This window comes from Chinchilla lanigera, unplaced genomic scaffold (assembly GCF_000276665.1).
Source record: "Chinchilla lanigera isolate Chin_1 unplaced genomic scaffold, ChiLan1.0 scaffold00015, whole genome shotgun sequence".
In the NCBI taxonomy this organism is placed as follows: Eukaryota; Metazoa; Chordata; class Mammalia; order Rodentia; family Chinchillidae; genus Chinchilla; species Chinchilla lanigera.
The window spans coordinates 15,198,037-15,219,942 of NW_004955416.1; the positions used below are offsets into that span (position 1 = coordinate 15,198,037).

The 21,906-nt window shown below is 55.3% G+C and overlaps 2 protein-coding genes across 5 annotated transcripts in view; one reads left to right on the forward strand and one right to left on the reverse strand.

Moving 5' to 3' along the window:
• The window catches only part of Idh2 (isocitrate dehydrogenase 2 (NADP+), mitochondrial), a 15,309-nt gene extending 426 nt beyond the window's left edge, over positions 1 to 14,883 (forward strand). Inside the window, exons 1-11 of one of the 2 annotated variants that reach the window (XM_005381533.2) lie at positions 505 to 747; positions 7,755 to 7,846; positions 8,468 to 8,633; positions 10,163 to 10,323; positions 10,402 to 10,545; positions 11,385 to 11,521; positions 11,702 to 11,853; positions 13,665 to 13,777; positions 13,928 to 14,025; positions 14,105 to 14,197; positions 14,549 to 14,883. In XM_005381533.2, the coding sequence (XP_005381590.1) occupies positions 627 to 747; positions 7,755 to 7,846; positions 8,468 to 8,633; positions 10,163 to 10,323; positions 10,402 to 10,545; positions 11,385 to 11,521; positions 11,702 to 11,853; positions 13,665 to 13,777; positions 13,928 to 14,025; positions 14,105 to 14,197; positions 14,549 to 14,636 (1,365 nt within the window). In that variant the 5' untranslated portion in view covers positions 505 to 626 and the 3' untranslated portion in view covers positions 14,637 to 14,883. Of the gene's footprint in view, positions 1 to 504; positions 748 to 7,754; positions 7,847 to 8,467; positions 8,634 to 10,162; positions 10,324 to 10,401; positions 10,546 to 11,384; positions 11,522 to 11,701; positions 11,854 to 13,664; positions 13,778 to 13,927; positions 14,026 to 14,104; positions 14,198 to 14,548 lie in introns of those variants that run through there. The other variant, XM_005381534.2, reaches the window with a different exon arrangement.
• Positions 14,884 to 17,505: 2,622 nt separating this feature from the next.
• Znf710 (zinc finger protein 710) overlaps positions 17,506 to 21,906 on the reverse strand; it is a 63,201-nt gene continuing 58,800 nt past the window's right edge. For all 3 annotated transcript variants that reach the window (XM_005381537.2, XM_013512543.1, XM_013512544.1), the window contains exon 5: positions 17,506 to 19,694. In XM_005381537.2, the coding sequence (XP_005381594.2) occupies positions 19,525 to 19,694 (170 nt within the window). In that variant the 3' untranslated portion in view covers positions 17,506 to 19,524. The remainder of the gene's footprint in view (positions 19,695 to 21,906) is intronic.

A 21,906-nucleotide genomic window follows, 5' to 3' on the forward strand; every position in this document is an offset into this window, starting at 1 on the left:
GATGGCTTGGTCTGCGCGGCCGGACTCGGGGCTGCTCCGCGCCCCCCCGGCATTGCGGGTGGGGGTCGGGGCGGCCCGACCCGGGCTCCTCTGCGCGTCCGGCGCCTCTGGAGAGACGAGAGCACCCCAGTGGTGCTGGAGCCTCAGCCGGAGCCCGGCCGAGCGCGTGGGCTCCCCGCTTGCACAAAGGCGGGGAGGGGAGAAACACCCACTTCCCCTTCCTCTGCACTCCGGCGCGCTCCGGTCCCTACTTGCTCTCGGGCCCACGTCAGCTATTTTTGGAGCCTTTACTCGACAGCTGGAGGAGTGTCCTTTTAATTCTTCCTTTTTGTTCGGCTGCCTCTCCCCTCCCCCTCCGCCCCGGTAGCTGTTCCGAGGCTCCGTCCCGGTGCCTCTCGCCTTGGCTCGACCTGGCCTTTTGTTGCTGCCCGCCCAGATCGGCCCGTTTGTGGGTCTTGCCTGGCTGACTGGCCGCGGAGATCTGGCCTCAAGTGCGGGCGCCCAAAATGTGGCTTTCTCCGGTCGTTTCCCCGTGTCTCGGCCACCTCCCAGCTTGGGAAAGAAAAGGCACGAAAAGCAGCACTTAGCCTGAGCCACCAAGATCACTGAGAGCTGCCTAGCCTGGCATGTGGGCATCGGTACACCCCTCGCTCTGGCTACCCCACGCTCCGCTGCAAGAGCCGCGACAGTGTAGGTCCCTGGGCCTTTTTGGATGCCTGTTGCCACGGAAACCCCTATCCTGCTCAGGTAACCCCCTCGGTTAGAGACAGGAGAGGGCGAGGGCGGCGCCCCTGGCTAGTCCTGGCCCAGTGGGTGGGTAATCTTTAATTTAACGAGTGTAGGAGTGGCTGACCCGAGCTGGGTCCCAGTCCCCACACTCTGCCAAGGAGAAAAGGGCATTTCTGCTTTCCTACCCCAGGATCTGTTGCTAAGGGGTCAGTCTTCAAAACTCCAGAGTTGCAAAGGCCCCAGACCCCAAAGATTCCCATACAGGCCCTGGCTTCAGCAACATATGATAGCTGTGAGATAGATTTTCCTCCCCCTTTTCTACACTGATGGTAAAGAAGAGAAACAAAGCAAAACGGAAACGACAAAAAAACTATATTAACAAGAATTTGGAGGCCTGGGGATATAGCTCAGCGGCAGGTGCAAGGTCCTGAGTTCCTTTCCTGGTACAAAAACAAACAAACAAACAAACAAAAACCATTGGATACAGAGGAAAAAGCAGTTCGATGTAGGTCCTTTGGGAAGTCCCCGAGTGGGGTGGCTATGTGTGGGGAAAACAAATGTCTGCTGTTTGAGTTGGACCTCAGTCTCTACAGTTTAGACCTCTCCAGCTTGTTACCTGGCAACGCTGCTGGAACCACAATACTTGTCATTCCTTTTGAGGACAAGGGAAGAATATTTTTTGGCTGAAAAGGTGCTGTGCATTTGCTGTCTGGTCATTCCCACACGTGTCTCTAACTTTGAGGGCCCTGTGGCCGCTGCTGGTGAATCTGATAAGCTTGAGGCAGTACTTCCCTCAAGTGCTTCCTTTCTTTATTCTGCTCCCAGCCAGGAACGACTTAATTTTCTCACGGGGGCCCCTCAGCTGTACTCTTCCCCTTCTTGGTGGCTTGCCTGCACTGTAGGGCAAATTACTTGGTGACGAGAGTGTTGCCTTCACAGCTGCAGGGTTCTCTGCTGAGCCTCCTTTGAGCGGGATCAGAGAAGACCCCAGTTACTCCAGCCCCCCAGGCCCCTCCACCCCAGCTGGGCCAGGAGCTTGTGTTCAGGCTCAGTAGGTGTTGAGCGGAGGCCTCTGGGAAGCGTGGGGCCTGCCCCAAATCCTCTGTGTGAGGTTGAGGGTGTGTGGTGCTGGAAATTGCCCGTTTGTTGCCAGAAGCCAGGGTTTGGGGGCTGCCCTGGGGTCTGCTATGTAGACCCTTGTTAAAAACGCCGGTAGAATTTTTTTGGGTGCCGGGACCGAACATGCTGAGCATGTGCTCTGCTGCCCAGAACTGCCCAGCCCCACGCTGCAGCTAGGGCCGTACTCAGCTGTGAGCGAGCGTCCGGGGCAAGGGGCCCATGGCCTGGCAGGCCTCGCCCATGCCTCTGCCGTCCTGGCGGGAACTCCCGGCCGGCCGGTGGCACCGCCCCTTGAGGGAACTCGGGCGCCCCTGGAGGAAAGGAGGGTGGGAAGCCCAGATGCTGCCGAGCTAATTATAATTTGACCTTCATTTGTACTTTCAACAAGTGTAGTGCTCCAGTGGAGTGTTGGACCCTGGGCAAGGTGCTGGGGAGAGAGCTGGAATAAGAGCGGCAAGCAAGGACGCCGGGAGGGGGCATGTAGTGAACAAGATAGCACAGTGTATGGTCACAGGAGCTTAGGGGAAGGAATAAAAAGGGAAGGTGTGAGTGTGTGCGTGCATGTGTGCAGAGTGTGTATGTGTGTGGACAGGGCAGCCAGAAAGGACCTCCGTGCAGGAAAGGAGGAGGGAAGAAGCAGGCTGCCCTGTGGCAGGGAAGAGGGACCTGTAGGTGCCCAGGCCTTGGTGGGGGCCAGAGGCAGCTCAGCCACACTGGTGCGTGACAGGAGGTGAGGTTCCTTGTGACGCCCCCAGCGCTCTGCTCAGGGCCTCGCACACGCTCGCAGGTGCTGCACTGCTGAAGCGCACCGCCGGCTTCTAGGCTGATTCTCAGGACTGTGGCCTTTGTTAGGAGTGAAAGAGGAGGCTTTGCAGGGTTTTGAGAGCTGTGCCGTGGCCTGGCTTCCACTCACGACAGCCCGCCTGGCCTCAGGGGCCTGCTAGGAGGTGACAGTCACGGCCTCCACAGGAGAAGGTGTCTGTGCTGGGGTGGGAGCAGGATGTGTTTGAAGAGCAAGCCACTCGGATTTGCTGATGGCCTGGATTGGGTGTGAGAGGAGGTGCTGCTCAGGACAGGGCTCCAGGCCGCCGAGTCTGTTCGGTAGGAATGTGCAGGAAGCAGTTCTGCTGGAGGAGAGTCACCCAGGGCTACTTGTCACTGGTGTAATTCTGTCCCACACTGGCCGGGAGCGCGGTCAGGTGGAGATTCCTGGCAGCTGTCACTTTGGAGGTTTGCAGGGAGGTCGCACTGCTCCTTATATTTCAGATCACTTGTCACTCCTGGCTCTGAGAGGGACAGCATGGCTGTGTCCTCATCGCATGGGCTGCATAGCACCCGGGGGGCTCAAGTTCTGAAACCTGGGGTGCCCTGGAGGGTGAGCTGGGCCACTCAGCCTGCCCTGTCTGCCATGCGAGGGGGCACCTCACTTTTCAAGATGGGCTGCATATCTAGATTTTCGTGTAAAAATCATCTGCATCTTGGGGGAAGGACTGGCTTAACTTCTATTTGTATGAATTTTTTTTTTTTTTTTTTTTTTGCTTTTTGTAAAAACCCACCACATATTTACCATCTTAGCTGTTTCCAAGTGCTCAGGGCAGGAGTATCAACCCCCAGTCACCCTTGGCCATCTCTGGACTTCTGTTTGTTGTTTTGTTTTTTGTCTTTTTGAGACAGGGTCTCTCTGTGCAGTTCAGGCTGGCCTTGAGCTCACTTTGTGGCCCAGGCTGGCCTCAGACTCACAACAATCCTCCTGCCTCAGCCTCCTGAGTGCTGGGATGACAGGCGTGTGCCACCATGCCCAGCTTTTTTTTCCTTTTTGATAGTAGCCATTTTAAAGTGTGAGGGTTGTATTTCATTGTGGTTTCAGTTTTATTCTAATGACCAGTAATAGGGGCTGGGGAGTTAGCTCAGTGGCACAGCACCTGCCTGGCAAGTACAAGATTGTGAGTTTGATTCCTGGTACCAGGAAAAAAAAAAAAAAAAAGACCAGTAATACTGGCCACCTTTTTTGTGGAGGGGTTGCAAGGATTGCACCCTGGTGCATGCTGGGCAAACACTCTATCACCAAGTTTCATCTCAACCATGTTTGCATATATGTGGGCTCTAGTATATCATCTAGTACATCCTCTTTGCAGAAATGTCTATTTAAGCCTGCCAGTTTATTAAGACTGTTGTTACTTGCTTTATTGATACATTCAGTCTCCTTAACTTTATTTTATTTAATTTTTGTCTTTTTGCGATAGGGTCTCACTATGCAGTTTAGGCTGGCCTTGAGCTCACTTTGTAACCCAGGCCAGTCTGGAACTCAGAATGATCCTCCTGCCTCAGCCTCCTGAGTACTGGGATTACAGGCATGTGTCACCATGCCCGGCTAGAACATTTTATTTTATTATTTTATTTTTTGTCTTATTTGAGACAGGGTCTTGCTGTGCAGTTCAGGCTGGCCTTGAGCTTACTTTGTAGCCCAAACTGGTCTTGAATTTGCAACAATCCTCCTGCCTCAGTCTCCTGAGTGCTGGGATTGCAGGCATTCACCAGCACGCCCGGCTTCAATCTCCTTAATTTTTTTTTTTTTTTTTCGGTACTGGGAATTGAACACATGACCTCATGCCTGCCAGGCGGGCGCTGTGCCGCTGAGCTAAATCCCCAGCCCTAATCTCCTTAATTGTAAACCTTGGTCACCAATGAGTATCTACAAATACACTGCCAGCAGGCTCTGATGCACATCTCTGTCCCTGCTGCTCCTGAATGTGACTTCAGGGAGGCCGCAGCCACCTGACTTGGGTAATGCTGCCGCTTGCCGCTGACTGTTACCTGTAGGTGTCCTCCCTGTCGGGTGGCACTGCTGTGTCCTCAGCATTTCAATATCCAGTGGGAAGGGTGCTTAGAACCCCCTGTTCTCTGAGGGCTCAACACCTCCATGCACATCAGGGTCCCCCTGGAAGAGGTGGAGCACCCAGAGCTTTGGGGCTGTTCATGCCTGTAGCTCCCAGCCCTGGAGCTAGGTGAAGACTAAAACCTTTGGAATTGGATTGCAGATTGGTTCCACATTAGGAGTCCTGCTTATGATATAAGGTCAGGTTTTTATGTTTTTTTTTTTTTTTTGTCTTTTTTAGACAGGGTCTTGCTATGCAGTTCAGGCTGGCCTTGAGCTTGCTTTGTAGCCCAGGCTGGTTTTGAACTTGCAAAGATCCTCGTGCTTCAGCCTCCTGAGTGCTGGGATTACATGCGTGCACCACACCTGGCCTATAAGGTCAATTTTTTTTTAAAAACTTGATTACCTGTTCTCAACTCATAGAAGACACTCGTAAAAGCTAAGTTAGCTTGCCTATAATCCCAGGATTCTGGGAGTCTGGGGCAGATGGACAGTCAGTGCAAGCCCAACTTGAGCAATTTATCGATTTAAGGAGGCCCTGTCTTAAAATTATTTTAAAAAGTCATTTAAAAAAAAATTTTTTTTTTCCGGTACCGGGAATCGAACTCACGACCTTGCGCTTGCCAGGCAGGCACTGTACTGCTGAGCTAAATCGCCAGACCCCTAAAATATTTTTTTAAAAGGCTGGGGATGTGGTGTAACTCAGTGTGAAGGCCCTGGATTCAATCATCAGTGCTCAAAAAAGAAAAGAAAAGAACCAAACAAACAACAGCCCAGCACACCTTCTGAAGGTCCCAAGACCCTTCCCACGAAGACTCCAGACCAAAGTGAAAGAATTTAGTAGCTTGAGTCCTAAATCCCATGGCATCTGGGAGGGCAGTGGAACAGCCCTTTCATTTCCTAGGGAACAAGCTGTTTCTCATCAACCTTTGCCTACTGTATTTGGCCCAGACTTCTGGGGCGGCCCTTGAGCTAGAGCCCTGGGCTCTATCGTGCTTGTGTCTGGCACAAATGCACTCCTGGGGCCTCTCTCTTCCCCCCCATAAATTATCTTTAAGATTCTCTGTAGATTAACAAAAAATTTGTTTGCACTTATTTGGAAAATAAGTTGTCTTGCTGTACATGATTTAAGGATTTTTTTTTTTTTTTGTCTTTTTGAGACAGGGTCTTGCTATGCAGTTCAGGCCAGCCTTGAGCTAACTCTGTAGCACAGGCTGGTCTGTAACTTGCAAAGATCCTTCTGCCTCAGCCTCCCGAGTGCTGGGAATACAGGTGTGTGCCACCATGCCTGGCGATTTAAGGATTTTTAAGAGTAGGGGTATAGCTTAGTGGTAAGCGCTTGCCTAGCGTGTATGTATGAGACCCATGCCCATCACCCCCCTAAAAATACCAAAAATAAGAAAAAGAACAGAACATACTTTAAATTTTTCATTTTTCTTAGCAGACAGAGAAGTCATCATGGCTTAGGACTGATATGTGTTTTGTAGGACAAGATGTTTGAGATCTGTTGGGCTTTGGTCACTTATTTTATTTTTTAAAAATGTTTTTCTTACTGCCCCACTGGGGATTTAACCCAGGGCCTTCACGCTGAGCTACATCCCCAGGCATTTTGATTTATTTTGAGAAAAGATCTCTTAGTGGGTTTAAATCTATGATCTTCCTGCCTCAGCCTTCCAGAGTGCTGGGATTATAGGTGTGTGCCAGGCTGGGTCACTTGTTTTAAATGTGCTGAGGTGGCCATGCCCTTGGGATGGAACCCAGGTCCTTGCAGCCCAGCCCTTGGCTCAGTTCCTAGGTAGACACCTTCTCCCTCCCTGATCCACTGCGTTTTGAGAGACTCGAGGACATCTGTGAGGACCGTGTGGAGTGGGGGTCTAAGGGAGGCCTGAGTGCTCCTCTGAGGAAGGCACAGTTCTTGCAGCTGGGTCCCCATCATGGGTGACATTTCTCTCTTTTTTTTTGGTCTTTTTGAGACAGGGTCTCGCTCTGCAGTTCAGGCTGGACTTGAGCTCACTTTGTAGCCCAGGCTGGTCTCAAACTTGCGCCGATCCTCCTGCCTCAGCCTCCCGAGTGCTGGGATTACAGGCGTGCGCCACCACGCCCGGCTTAGACATTTCTGAATGACTGAGGTTTGGCTGCTGCTTCCCCCAAGGCCTCGGGCAGAGCGCTGTGCCAGTGGTCCAGGCTGCTGCGGGCTGAAGTCCAGCCCTGGTGGCAGCGCCATCAGCCCTGGTGGCAGCGCCATAAATGACATGGGCCATTTCCTTGAGTTTTCTTTGGGATTTCCTTCTTGTGAAGCCACCATTCCCTGAAGAGATTCCCCCGACCCCTGACCGTCCCCGTGCACTGCCTCCCACGTCAGCTGATGTCATCCTTGAAAGGCCTCTCAGCCTGAGCTGCCTGGACCTGGGTGCTTCTCTGAGTCTCAGCGCCCCTGCCCTAGTTTTCTTTAGCTCTGGGGCTTGAACCCAGGGCCTTGTGCTTGCAGGCACTCTGCACCCGCAGCTCCAATCTCCCTACGTTTAAAGTAGAGAGAACCATTTCCGCTTGGGCTGTTTTTGGGCTGTACTGTGCTTCAGCTGCTGCTTAGTGGCTGGCTACCTCTGAGAGGGTTTAAGGGAAGGACACAGCATGGCTCACAGGGTACAAGCAGAACTATAAAGAGCCGAGGGTTGGACAGGAGGTGTGCCGGCCACCCCGCGGAACTGGGTGGCCAAGCTCTGGCCAACCCCGGCCAGCCCCAGCCAGCCCCAGCCAGCCCCAGCCAGCCCCAACCAGTCCCAGCCAGCTGCCATTCTATCAGTCTCCTTGGTCTTCATATTTCAGATCTGGCAGCCAGGCTGGCCAGCCCCTTGCCTGGGGTGACATGGGGCGCTCTCTGGCTGGCCCTGCCTGTTCTTACTCCGCAGGGGACCTGTGGTCAGGGAGCTGTGTCTGCAGAGGGGACGAGCAGCTGGGTCTCCCCTCCCCTCCCCCTCAGTGCGGGGGTGGGAGTGGCCAGGGCTTGATGTCCGGTGCTCGCTTCTTCCAGATGCCGACAAGAGGATCAAGGTGGCGAAGCCGGTGGTGGAGATGGACGGTGACGAGATGACCCGCATCATCTGGCAGTTCATCAAGGAGAAGGTAGTGTCCCTCCTGGAAGTGGAGTCTGTTCAGGCTGCCAGCCAGGGAGGTGTCCGGCCCACAAGGTCCCCTGGCCTTGCCTGTCATCCTGGAAGACAGTCCTGTTCTCACCTCTGTCACCCATCTTCTTGTGGGGACCTGTCAGTCACGGATCTTGTCCTCAGGCAGGGGTCGGCCCCAAGCCATGTGTCTCATGCTGGTGCTCAGGCTGCATGACTTCAGACCATGTATTTGGGAGACAAGGCTCTTGCTGTTTTTTTTTTTGTTGTTGTTGTTTTGTTTTCCAGTACCGGGAATTGAACTCACGACCTTGCACTTGCCAGGCAGGCGCTGTGCCGCTGAGCTAAATTCCCAGCCCCAACTAAATCCCCAGCCCCAAGCAAGGCTCTCGCTGTGTTGCCCAGGCTGGTCTGGACTCCTAGTGAAGTGATTCTCTTGCCTCAACCTCCTGAGTAGCTAGGATTATGGGCATAGTGCCCTCTGCTGTGCCCCAGCCACGGCCTCCCCCCCATCCTCATCCTGGCTAGTGTCCCCTGCCACCGTCCCGGACTTCTCAAGCCCTGATGTCCCATCCTGGGTCATAGTCACCGGGACTGACATCTTGCCCCGCCCCTTCTGCAGCTCATCCTGCCTCACGTGGATGTCCAGCTCAAGTATTTTGACCTCGGGCTCCCACATCGTGACCAAACCAATGACCAGGTCACCATTGACTCTGCGCTGGCCACACAGAAGTACAGCGTGGCTGTCAAGTGTGCCACCATCACCCCGGACGAGGCCCGTGTGGAAGGTATGAGGGCGGGTGGGGGGACAGGGGACCCTGGGGGGTGGGGCATCGGAGCTGGGACAGGGACAGGGACAAGACCCCAGGCTCTGGGAGGACCTGCTGGATAGAAGGTCCTCGAGGTTGCTGTGGACTTGGCTGCGAGAGGCACGGTTAAGGGGTGGCCTGGACTCCATGCTGGGGTACAGCAGAGCTGAGCCTGGACTCCACATCCTCTGGCGCAGGTGGGTGGTGTGCTGCGCGGATCCAGTGGTGGCGGGGTTGTAGGTCACGGGGCAGAGAAGGCGGTGGGGAAGGCAGTGCTGAAGGTGTCATTATAATGGTGGCTTCCATGGGGAGCCTCTCTGTCTGAACCTGGGGATAGAGTGGCTGTTTGGAGGGCAGCTGTGTGTCTGGGACCTCAGAGGCCTCTGGAGAGCATGACTAAAGTTGTCTACCACTGTCCTGGACTCACAGAGTGTCCCTTCCACGGAGGTCATGGACAGAACTCTGAGAGGGGCCCACTCACCCACTGAGTCTGGTTCTGGAGGCTGCTCTCAAGGGTTTTGTTAAACGGCACCAATGTGGGGATAATTCAGGAAAGGATGGGTTAGGGCTGGGTATCGTGGTATGCAACTATAATCCAAGCTACTTAGGAGGCTGAGGCAGGAGGATGGCAAGTTTGAGGCCAGCCTGGGCAACTTAGTAAGATGCTGTTTCAAAATTTAGAAAGGGTTGAGGTAGCGCACTTGCCTGGCATCCACAAGACTCTGGGCTCAACCCCCCACATCTCTCTCACACACACACACACACACACACACACACACACACACACAGAGTTTTAGGAGTTTTTTGAATCCTCTTTCTAACTCCTGCAGCCTGAGGGAGCTGGCTGGAAGCATGTAGGAAACATCTGCAACCCCTTCAGCTGCCTCCTGTCCTCCCAAGCAAGCCTGGTCAGAGTACCGGAGTCAACGCTGAGCTCTTTGCTTTCTCCCAAATCCTGGGATTTCTTTTCTTTTTTCTTCTTCCTGAGATAGGGTCTTGCTATATAGTCCAGGCTGGCCTTGAACTTGCTATGTAGCTGAGGGTGGCCTCGAACTCACAGTGGTCCTCCTGCTTCAGCCTTGAGTGCTGGGATTACAGGCATGCACCACCACCATGGCCAGCTAAATTCTGGGATTTCTATAGCCTCATTTTCTGGACAAGGAACTAGAGGGCCACGGCCTCAGTGGTGCGGGCATACCCTGCCCTGTCGGGAATCATAGCCAGCCACCTCCACACAGGCTGTGGGGATGACATGGCAGAACAGGTGGTGTGGGCCAGGCACCAAGGGGCCCTTTACACTCAGTAGTCGAGACCCAGACCCAGGCGCTGCAGAGCTTTCCCTGTACAGTGCAAGCCCCACTATTCCTTGGAACTGGTGGCTTCACACTGAGAGGTTTCTGACTTGCCCCTGTGCCCCTGGCGCCAGACTCCTGTCTGGTCTGTGTTGCTCAGGTTCGAGTCCTGGGTGGAGTCTGGGCCTGCAGGGGCTGCTTCATCTCTGTCCCTAGAGTTTAAGCTGAAGAAGATGTGGAAGAGCCCCAACGGGACCATCCGAAACATCCTCGGGGGCACAGTCTTCCGAGAGCCCATCATCTGCAAAAACATCCCGCGCCTGGTCCCCGGCTGGACCAAGCCCATCACCATCGGGAGGCACGCGCACGGTGACCAGGTGGGCGGTGGGGACATGGCTGGGGTGGGCGGCAGCCAGGAACCCCTGGCCTGACCCAGCTGTCCTCTGCCTCTGCAGTACAAGGCCACTGACTTCGTGGTAGACCGCGCCGGCACGTTCAAGATGGTCTTCACTCCGAAGGATGGCAGTGGCGCCAAGGAGTGGGAGGTGTACAACTTCCCCGTGGGCGGCGTGGGCATGGGCATGTACAACACCGACGAGGTAGGCCCAGACCCTCCCTTCCTGCCACCTCCCTCACCCCTTTCCTCCAGGGTGGCCCTGTCACTCCAGTTTTATCCCCTGCCTGCTTGGCTGTTCTATAGAAAAGAGTGACCTCCCGCACAACCAGGGCCCCCAGCACTCTGAGAGACTGAGGCAGGAGGATCGCAAATTCTGACACATCCTGGGCAACTTAGCAAGACTGTCTCAAAATTAAGACAAAAAAAGGCTGAGAATGTAGTTCATTGTGAAGGCTCTGGGTTCAACCCTCAGTTCCGCAAAAAAAAGCAAAAAAGAGGGAAGGGGGCCGGGGATGTAGCCCAGTGGCACAAGTGCCTCCCTGGCAAGTGCAAGGTCCTGAGTTCGATTCCCGATACCAAGAAAAAAAAAGAAGGAAGGAAAAGAATGTCTCCTTGCTGCTCCGATTTCCAGCAAGAGGGCCAGGAGCAGGTTTTGTGACCTGGTCAGCCAATCATAGCCCGGGGGAAGGAAAGACTGGCTAAACCAGGAGGAAAGGCTCTGATTGGATAAACCAGGAGGCAGGGTTCTGATTGGATAAACCAGGACACTGTCTAGATTAGCAGTGGGCTTGTGAACTGGGGACATTTCCCCTACCCCAGCCACAGGGTCTCAGCCCTGGGGGTAGCTGCCCAAAGTAAAGGGGGTGCACTGCTTGCTCCTGGAAGTTGGAAATTCCGAGGGTGGGTAATGCACCAGCAGAAACAAGAGTTGCGCGCTTGGTGGTGGCTGGGGTTGAATGGTCTTGTGCAGGTGGGGTGCTTTTTGAGGAGCTGGCAATCCCCAGGCCAGGGCACCGTGCCAGGCCCTCTCTCCCCCCACAGTCCATCTCAGGTTTCGCGCACAGCTGCTTCCAGTACGCCATCCAGAAGAGGTGGCCGCTGTACATGAGCACCAAGAACACCATTCTGAAGGCCTACGACGGGCGCTTCAAGGACATCTTCCAGGAGATCTTTGACAAGTAACAGCCTCTTCCTTTATGGGTCCCTGAGGGCGCTATACCTCCTGTCTCCCTGTGCTGACCCTGTCCTCCCTGGGGAGGCCACTTACCCTGTGCTTTGGGCTCGGTGCTGAGGCTTGGGAGGGTCCCCAACCCGCAAGGCTCCCGTCCTCCCCCACACAGCAGGCCTCTTGCTCTCAGGCACTACAAGACGGACTTTGACAAACATAAGATCTGGTACGAGCACAGGCTCATCGACGACATGGTGGCCCAGGTCCTCAAGTCCTCAGGCGGCTTTGTGTGGGCCTGCAAGAATTACGATGGAGATGTGCAGTCGGACATCCTGGCACAGGGTATGCGGGGCACCTGGTCCCCTGGGGGCAACCTGTGCTCTTCTCTGGCTGGGGGTTTTCAGAGGCAAAGGCAGAGGCAGAAAGCTTGAAGGTGTGGCAGGACTCATCACAGGCCCCCTGGTGGCCAGCAGGGGCAAGGGCTCCCCGGCATCTAAGTCTGAGGCCCACAAAGGAAGTTTGAAATGATGCATTGCTAAGGCTGTCCTCATAAAGGAAAGGACTTGGGACTTGGGAACTCGAGTCCCAGAGGGCCAGGTTGTCAACCCGGAGGCTGTTCCTACCTGGAATAGGCATTGAGCTGGACTGGGTGCTTTTGTTACTATTTTTATTTTTTATTTTTTGTTTTTTCTCCGGTACCGGGAACCGAACTCATGACCTTGTGCTTGCCAGGCAGGCGCTTTGCCGCTGAGCTAAATCCCCAGCTCCTGTTACTATTATTAATATTTTTTTTTTGAACGTGAATCGAACTCGGGACCTCACTCTTGCCAGGCAGGCGCTGAACCGCTGAGCTATATTCCCGGCCCCTGGACTGGGCGCTTTTGATTCTTTTTGGTGGTACCAGGTGTTGATGCCAGGTCCTTCACACTGAGATACATCCATCCCCAGCCCCACTTTTAATCTTATTATTTTGAGACTGGGTCTTGCTAAGTCACTAAGTTTCCCTGGTTAGGCTTGAACTTGTGGTTCTCCTGCCTTGGCCTTCCAGAGTGCTGAGATTATAGGCACGCACCACTCTCTCTGCTAGGACTGGAGGCTTTTTAAGTGACAGGAGTATCCTGTGCCTGGTAACCCTCAGGAAGTTAGAAGCGCATCGGAGGAGATGGCAAACCTTTGGCTGCATCTTGATAAGTGCATTAGTGATTATCTCATCAGAATGGTCCTGCGTAGGATGGGAGGACAGAAAGCCACGGCAGGACTCGGGCTGTAGCTCGGTGGTAGGGTCTGTGCTTAGCATGCAGGAGGTGAGATCCTGGGTTCAGTCTCAGCATGGAAGCCAGATGAGAGGCGTGAACAATGCTGAGTGTGTAAGGAACGTGTGAGCCTGAAGGTCCAGGTGAGAGGGGCAAGGGACTCCCACACGTGGCAGAGAACCATAGAAGTTACTCTTATTTTCTTCCTTGTGCTTTCACAGTCCTTATTTTGTTGGTTTGAAGCCCTGAACTCCTTGATAACAGAAAAGGTCGTTTGAGCCGAATGTGGTGGCTTGAACCTGTAAGCTACTTGATAGGCTGAGGTAGGAAGATCACACATTTCCAGGCCAACCTCGGCAACTCAGTGAGACTGTCTCTGAGGAAAAAGTTTGGGGTGTAGCTCAGTGGTAGAGCACTTACCTAGCATGTTTGAGGCCTTGGACTCCATGCCCAGGACCACAAAACAAAAAACAGAAAAGGTCATTTGAGCTGGCGTCTAGATTTGGGGAAACTTGGAAATAGGTCCCAGAGCTTGAAAATGGCTTAAAAGCAGCCAGAAAAGTGAACATGGATGTGGCTGACGGCAGCTTTGTTTTTTCTGCTGGAGGCTGCAGGACTCTTTGGGATCTTCGGCTCTGGGTGCCATGGGCTCTGGGGGTCCGGAGGTGACCCACAGGTGGCGTTGGGAGCTGATGTTAGTCATCCTCAAGGGCTACCCTCCCTCTGATGGGCCTGGAGACCCAGGATGAGGGCGGGAAGCTCCAGGAAGTTCTTATGCTCCCTGTTCCACTGGGGGAGGTGGGGATGTCAGCTGAGGCAGTGACAGCAGCAGGTGGTGGAGTGGCCCTGGGTGGCTCAGCCCTGCTGCTCTTCGCGGCGCTGAGAACCCCCACCCCACAGGGTTCGGATCCCTTGGCTTGATGACGTCTGTGCTGGTCTGCCCAGACGGGAAGACCATAGAGGCAGAGGCAGCTCATGGGACTGTCACCCGCCACTATCGGGAGCACCAGAAGGTACGTGCGGGGCGTGTGGCCACACAGTGCCGTCCACCCTCGTGTCAAAGCTGCTGGCCCTGGTGGCTGGGAGGAGACTTGACCGCGAGTCTCAGGGCGGGCAGCCGCATCTGGGGGACTCCGCGCTGATCCCCTGCAGCCCATCCTCAGGGCCGGCCCACCAGCACCAACCCCATCGCAAGCATCTTCGCGTGGACACGTGGCCTGGAGCACCGTGGGAAGCTGGACGGGAACCAGGACCTCATCAGGTGAGCATGGAGCAGGGCGGGGGCTGAGCGGCTCGGGGGCCTGGCCAGCGCGGTGGGGCTCACTCTGCTGTCCCCGCAGGTTTGCGCAGGCGCTGGAGAAGGTGTGCGTGGAGACCGTGGAGAGCGGGGCCATGACCAAGGACCTGGCAGGCTGCATCCACGGCCTGAGCAAGTGCGTGGCCCAGGGACAGGCGGGGGTTGGCTGCCATTCTCAGGAGTCGGGGCAGCTCCGGGTGCGGGGTAGGACACAGCGGCCCTGGGGAGCAGCTCAGGCCAGGGCTCCACAGACTGGGCTGGGGGAGGTGGTCGGTCTGGGTGCCCAGCTGCTCAGAGCCTTTGTCCCCTCCTGAGCCACACCCGAGCTTCTCCCTGGAGCGCCTGGGCCCAGTCACATGTCTCCTAGAAAAACACACACAAAAACAAAGACCTCAGGGAGCACCTGTGGGGTTCACTGGCCTTTCAGCAGCCAAGTGGCCTCCGCACCTGCAAAGGCCCTGATGCCAATGGTGTGTCCCTCCCTCAGTGTGAAGCTGAACGAGCACTTCCTGAACACCACGGACTTCCTGGACACCATCAAGAGCAACCTTGACAGAGCTCTGGGCAAGCAGTAGGGAGGTGCGGCCAGTCTTGAGTGCCCTGCCCGTGCCGCATGGGTAAGCCTCACAGCCCTCTCTGGAGGCCTTTCTAGGGGACATTTTTTATAAGATGTTTTTAAGAGAATGTGTGCCTTCCCCTCATGGCGGTGTAGGGCAGAAAGTGTGCTTTACCTCAGCAGCCAGCGTGTCCTGCACACTGTAATTTATATCACCCTTGGAACACACGGTGCCATATTTAGCTACTAAAAAGCTCTTCACAAAACTGTCTGCTGTGTTTGTCCCTGTGGGGAATGAGGCAGGTGCGGCCCAGAGGCAGCGGCCCTGGAAGTCTGTGGATTTACTACGGACTGGTGAGGCTGCCTCGGCCCACAGCAGGCCAGTCAGGGGCCACTGCGGGGTGAGGACTGTGGGGCCAGGCAATGTGTGGGCCTCCCTGGCCTGAGCTGCTTCTGGGACTACGGGGACACAGGCCTGCTTTCCTAGCATGATCCGTTCTACCTAGCTTTCTACTTTGGGGTTGTATCATTTCCCCAAGAATGGGTCTCCATGGGTTTCTTCCCCTGTTGGTTTTAACCTTCTGAATGTCTCCAGGCCTCTTTTCTCTGTAATGAAATGGGCCCTCCTGGGGCCTGTGTGTGGGTACGGGGGCCCCATCACCCAGGCTTGCGTACATTTTCACATTCTGGCAAAACCAGAAGAGGTGATAAAAAGTTGCCCCACACTCGGGAGGCTAAAGCAGGAGAATCACAAGTTTGAGGCCAGCCTGGGCTATATAGTGAGTTCAAGGACAGTCTGAATGGCATAGACAGATCCTGTCTCAAAAAAACAAAAACAAGAACCACAAAAAAAACTGCTCCAGAGCTACATATGTTCAATTTAAAGCACCTTTTTCTATGCAGATTGTATTTCTACTCTTCAGTGTAAAATGTCTGTGGAAGATCTGAATAGTCTTTGCTTGAAGAGATAGGTACAGTCGGCCTCTATATCCAAAGATGCCACCTCTGTGTGTTCAACCAAACTCGGATTGAAACTATTTGGGTAGAAAAACTGCATCTGTACTGAACTTGTGCTGATTTCCCTAGCCTTGTCATTACTGCTAAACAATACAGTGTAACAACTCCTTGGTAGCGTTTACACTGTTGCAGGCATTACAAGTTGGCTAGAGACAATGTATAGAGGAAGCTAGGGCTGCTGCAAACAGAAACACGGAGAGGACACCCAGGATTTGGAGGCAGATTTAATTTCCCACCTAGGAATCAATTGTTCCTCAAAATGTCAGGCCTTGGGGCTGGGGATCTAGCTCAGTGGCGCAGCGCCTGCCTGGCAAGCATGAGGGCCTGAGTTTATTTCCAGTAACGCGCCCCACCCCTCAAAGTCAGGCCGTGAAGGCCCAGGGAGGTTTTATGGGGTGGTAAGGAGGGGGCGGGGCAGAGGTAGAGTACTTGGCTGTCCTTGCCTGGTTCTTACAATCTGCATCTCAGTGACTAGCTGTTTCTAAGAGACAGGAGTAACCAGAACTGCAACAGGAACTATCATGTGGCAACTGAAGTATCCTGGCTGGGGGGCATTTTCTGCTATTATACGATATGAGTGGATTCTGCATTATTGAAGGGACCTTCAGCCCCTTTGGATTTTTTTTTTTTCTTTTGTCTTTTTGAGACAGGTTCTCTCTATGCAGTTCAGGCTGGCCTTGAGCTCACTTTGTAGCCCAGGCTGGTCTCGAACTCGCAACCATCCTCCTGCCTCAGCCTTCTGAGTGCTGGGATTACAGGCGTGCGCCACCACGCCTGGCAGCACCTTTGGATTTTGACGCCCATGGGTTGGGGGTCCTGGGGCCGATTCAGTGTGAACACCAAGAGACAAGTGTATTCAGGAACCTGAAGATTGGTGGTATTCTCATGGCTCCTGATACCCTGTGCTTGGGAGTCCTTTTTTTTTTTTTTTTTTAGTACTGGGGATTGAACCCATGGCCTTGGCTCTGAGTTATGTGCCTCTTTTTTATTTTTTTGAGAATATCCTATGCAGTTTAGGCTGGACTTGAATTCACTATGTAGCTCAGGTTTGCCTCAAACTCATAGTGATCCTTCTGCCTCAGCCTCCCAAGTGGTGGGATTATAGATGTGCCTGTCCATGCTCAGCTAGCTCTTTATTTTTTGAGATAGCATCTTTTCTTTTCTTTGTCCTTTTGAGATAGGGTCTCACTATGCAGTTCAGATTGGCCTTGAGCTCACTTTGTAGCCCAGGCTGGCCTCAAACTCATAGCGATCTTCCTGTCTCAGCCTCTCGAGTGCTGGGATTACAGGCATGTGCCCCCACGCCCGGCTTTGAGAGCATGCTGGTAAACTGTTAAGTTACCCAAGCTAGGCTCAACCTTAACTATCTTCCTACACCTCAGCCTCCAAGAGTGCTGGGATCACAGGTGTGCACCAGTTTGCCTGGCTGGGAACAATCATTGCTCCTAATGCCCTGGTAGCTTTGCAGCGGGCTCCAGCACCACCTCCCGCCCTCCAGGCAGCCCCTTCTTCCTGGGCAGTCCCCTCCATTTCCAGCCTCAGGAGGAAAAGCTAGAGTGCTGGCCCTCTGGGAGAGGCTTAGGACTTCCGGCCACTGCTCAGACATCCTTAGGAGGCAGCCTCTGAAGCTCAGCCCGGACCGCCAGCTCGCTGTCTGGAGCTAAGGGGCTGGGGAGGGAATGAAGCACTTTTTCTCGGTGGCCTTGGCCTGTACCTGGCACTGTCATTGGCCACTCCCATGCCAGGGCTGGGGATGGTCCCTGGCTCCTGGAGAGTGACAGGCTTTGCTCTATGTGGGCCCGGAAGCCTCGCTGGGACTTCCTCCTAGCGCGGGTCCCCGAGAGCTGTGGGAAGAAGCACTTGCAGTCACCTCACTAAAGAATATTCATTTATTTATAATTATTGCTAAGTAAACTTCTCTCTTAAACAGGAACATAAAAACACAGTAGGGTTTTGCACAAGTGGGGTCTCTAATGGTCGGTTCGGATACACGTGAAAATAAGTTAGAATGGAATCCATCCAGGAGTCTGCAGGTCACCCGAGAGGCCGAGGGGTGAGGGCCGGAGCTTGGCCGAGGCTGCCCCGCTAGACTGGAGTGTGCTGTCTGCTCCCTTTGCGGTGCCCGGGTACAAGGCACAGGGCAGGGGCGTTCAAGTAGGAGCCTTGCGGGGGCAGGGCCAGGGCGCTGGGGGAGAGGGCAGGAGAGGGGGCCCGGCTTCCAAGAAGTGCCCAGGCGCTGGCAGGGGGAGGAGGAGCAGGGTTCTTTTTGGTACCAGGGGAGAAAGACGTGGGAAGAGGTAGTTTGCAGGGGTGATGCTTTCTGCTCAGCAGGAGAAAATGTCTTGTACAGTGACGCCGGAGTCACTGCCACCTGAGGGTCATCATGGCGGGCACCTGGGAGGCCAGAGGGGGGTGGGGTTTGGGGTCTGGAGAGCCACACTTGGGGGCCAGTGTTTACCCCCAGCCCTGTCCATCCATTACCCTGAGGCCTGGCTTGGTCCTTCACTGAGGGATACCGCGTCGGGGACAGCCCAGCTGTGTCCCTCCAGTGTCACCCATGCCTGTGGGGACAGCCCTGCCTGCCCCTCCCCATGGAGCCTGGGAGGCCAGTGGCAGAGCTGGGCACCCTGGAGTTCCTGAATGTGCTGCCCCACTGCGTCGGGGAGGGGTGGCAGTGGGTGGGCGAGTGGCCCAGGCTGTCAGGCACAGACGTGGTACGGAGCAGAGGCCCCGGCTGTCCCCAGCTCCCGCCCCAACTCCCAGCCTCCGCCCCTGGCTGCACCTCCAGGCCTGAGCGCCTGGGTCCCCAGAGCCCGGCCAGGCTGCCCGGGGCTGAGGAGGCACAAAACACGCACAGCACACAAGAAAGCTTACGTGTGGAAAAAGAAATGCATCTCTATCCAGAAGGATAACAGGCGACACAGAGTTGCAAAGAAAAAAAAAAATAATAAATTACCTTCATAATACCCCCATTTGTTCAAAAATCTGTTTTCCTCTATGGTCTTCATTTTCCTTTTTAAATACGCTTCTCTTTTCCGGGAGCCTGCTGACTCGTGGCTAACCCCATTTCAATGACTAAGGTCCCCTCTCCCCCACAGGCGGGCCTTGGCCCTCCCTGAGCACGGCCCCTCTTGTCCCCAGGGATGCTGTGCCCTGCCTGCTCCATCTGTCTCGGCTCCTGTGTGCCTGCCCTGCGGGCGTCCTGGTGTTGTTTAGTGGGGGACCTTGTGTGGTACCCCAGCCAAGGACAGAACTGGGTAAAATTTATCAAACTCTGCCTCAGGGATGCTCCTTCCAAACAGGGCTGCAGGACAGGCTCTCGGGGTGGCGGGAGGCGCGGTGTCCAGCTTTCCTACAGGTCGGCGGGGCTTGGTGCGAGGGAGGCCCCGAGGTAGAAGGCAGAAGACCCTGCCGGGCTGTCCGGTGACTAGGTGGGGTGGCTGGGTGGGCAAAGGGGCTCTGGGCCTGGGTCGGGCGGGGTGGGCGGTGCCGGCCAGCAGACGGCTCAGACATCCCTGGATTGGTCCAGAAGAGAAACAGGCCTGGCTCGGGGACCTCTCCCTGCAGTGTCAGGACCCAGGGCAGCTCTGCAGGCCTGAGGTGGCCCTGTGCCCTTTCCGCCAGCATTCCCCCTACCACCGCCCCCAGCAGCAGGTCAAGGAGACCCGGCCTGGGCCTCTCGGTGACCCTCCCCTCGCCGGGATGCCCGGCTCCGGCGAGGCCAGTAGTACAGTCTCCATTTGGTCTAAAGGTCCCTAGTGGTGCAAAGGACTGGGTGGGGGGCGCAGGCCAGGCTGTGGGGTGGTATCTCGGTCTGGGCTGCGGAGGTGCGGCCCGAAGCTCAGGTCTCACCCCCATGCCAGCCGCCCGAGCCCTCGCTGCCTGCCGCGCTATAGCACGTTGTAGTAGGCCATCTCCTTCATGGCCTGCCCGGCCAGCGCGCCCGCCTCAGCGCTGCCATCCACGCCACCGTAGGAGTAGGCGTTCTCCTCGAAGTCCTCCAGCTCCTGCTGGCCATCAAGCTCGGAGGGGTCAGGGCCTGCCAGCTCCATCATGGGGTCTGCAAGAGAGCGGTGAGGTGAGGTCTGGACGCTGCCCCAGGGGGTGCCCCCTGCCCCTCAAGGTTCCCCAAGGCCTGGGGTTTTGGGGGCCCTAAGCTGTGTGTGCAGGGACCGGGCTGACAGTGAGGGTCCCGGAAGATGTGGCCCTGGCCTTGGAGGCCCTGGGTCTCCCTGAGCCGTGTCTTCCGAGTCCTTCACCCTCTCAATCTCCACGTGTCTCCCTGCTGTATGAGAAGCCTGCTGTGCTTCCTGCATTGTAGCATCCAGTAGGCGAGGCCGCCAGGCCTTTCCTAGCGCTCGTGCTCACAGCGTCCTCAGCAGATCAAAGGCTGAAGTTAGAGGTTTGTCAGCTGGCAGAGGGTTTGAACCTCAAGTAGCTGAGGGAGCAGTTTGTCCTCTGCCCTTCAGGTGCTTTAGACCACCACCCCATGGTGTCCTGGGGCCTGGTCCTGCAGAGACAGACACACGTGCGTGTGGGTGCGCACACACGCCCCCCAAGGCAGATTAACAGGAGGCGGGGGCTCCGAGTTGCCTCTTGTCATGTCACGTTGAAGTCTGACTAGAGTCCCCACGGTGGGAACAAACCCAGGTAGAACCCCTCCAAGAGTGGCCAGGTTGGAACCTGTGGCTCCCTCCTGTCTTCTGCCCGGTCCATTGTTTTGGGGAACAGACACTAGCCCATGGGGTGACCCTGATAAGTCTGTGGCACAGTTTACAACCTTGACACTGAGTATTTTAGGCCGGAACTCTTTGTTGCTGGGCTGTCCTGTGACTGCAGGACGTTTAGCAGCAACCCAGTCCCCATTTACTAAATGGCAGTTGTCACCCAAGTTGTGATAACCAAATGTCACCTGTGGGCACACCAGCCCCGGCTGGGAGCCACGAGGCTAAGGGTAATCCCACCGTCCACCAATGAGTGGCCCAGGAATTAGCATGTGGCTTGGTTCTGGCCAGCAGGTCAGCAGAAAGTGCCTGCTGGGAGCTCTCGGAGAGCTGAGGGGAGCAGGCCGTCTTCCACTGGGTGTGACCCAGGAAGCACAGGACCTGGGGGGCTACTGGCAGGCAGCTATGGCTCCAAAAACAAGCTAAATGGGGGACTGTGGGAAAACTACCTCCCTGGGATCCCTGTCCCCACTATTACATCTCAGTCCTGTCCAGCTGGCTCCAGGGAAGGCTGCTGGCCCACACCTCCCCCTCCCCAAGTTAGAATGGCGCCACAGGGTGTGCGAGCCCTTCCTGCTCTGCCAGCGTCTGTGTGTGAGAGATGGAGGTGTGGGCCCCGGCCCTGCTGGCCCAGGCTGCGCTCCACTGCACTCCACTCCTGTCCAGTCCGGTCTGGTGGCCACAGGAAGGCTGCAGTCCCATGTGTCCTCAGTTACTGCCTACCCAGGAGACCTGGTCCATGACCACCCGGGAATGGGGGATGGGAACAGTGCCTGGGTGGCTTGTGACTTCTGAAAGGGCAAAATCTGCTCTGCCCCTGTGGGGGTTCACAATGCAGTGGGTCTACTGGAGCAGCAGCTCTCAAACTTCAGCACACAGAGCCCCAAGCGCTGACCCCCGGCCGCCACACTCCCACACCTTTGGGATCTGAACCCAGGCATCCGCGTTTCAGAATTCCTCAGGTGAATCACAGTGGGCAGTGATTTGACTCCTGTAGGGTCCAGGCCAGGTCAGAAAGACAGCAGCCCCTGACGGCAGTGTGGGTGAGACCGGGGACTATGGGAAACGCAGACCTCTTCAATCCGAAACTCCTGGTGTGGGCCAAGCAATCTGTTCCAACAAGCCCTCCAGCTGCTCTGAGTTTACCATGTGGGAGGCTGAGGCAGGAGGATCACAGGTTCAAGGCCAGCGTGGGCAACTAGGCGATATGATGAGATACTATCTTATTTATTGTTTGTTTGTTTGTTTGAGACAGGGTCTCACTATGTGGCTCAGGCTGGCCTTGAACTCACAGTGATCGTCTTGCCTCAGCCCCCTAAGTGCTGGGATTACAGGCATGTGAGACCCTCTCTTAAATTTAAAAAAAAAAAAAAAAGGTCTGGTTAAATCCCAAGAGCCAAAACTAGGCAGGAGCTGTGCTGCTGAGCTATATATATCCCCAGCCCCCCAGTGCCGAAACTAAACGAAACAAAAAAACAAAAGCAAAAAAACCCCAAAACACCTCTGCATGAAATCATCCAGGGATCTTTTTTTTTTTTTTTGGTTTTT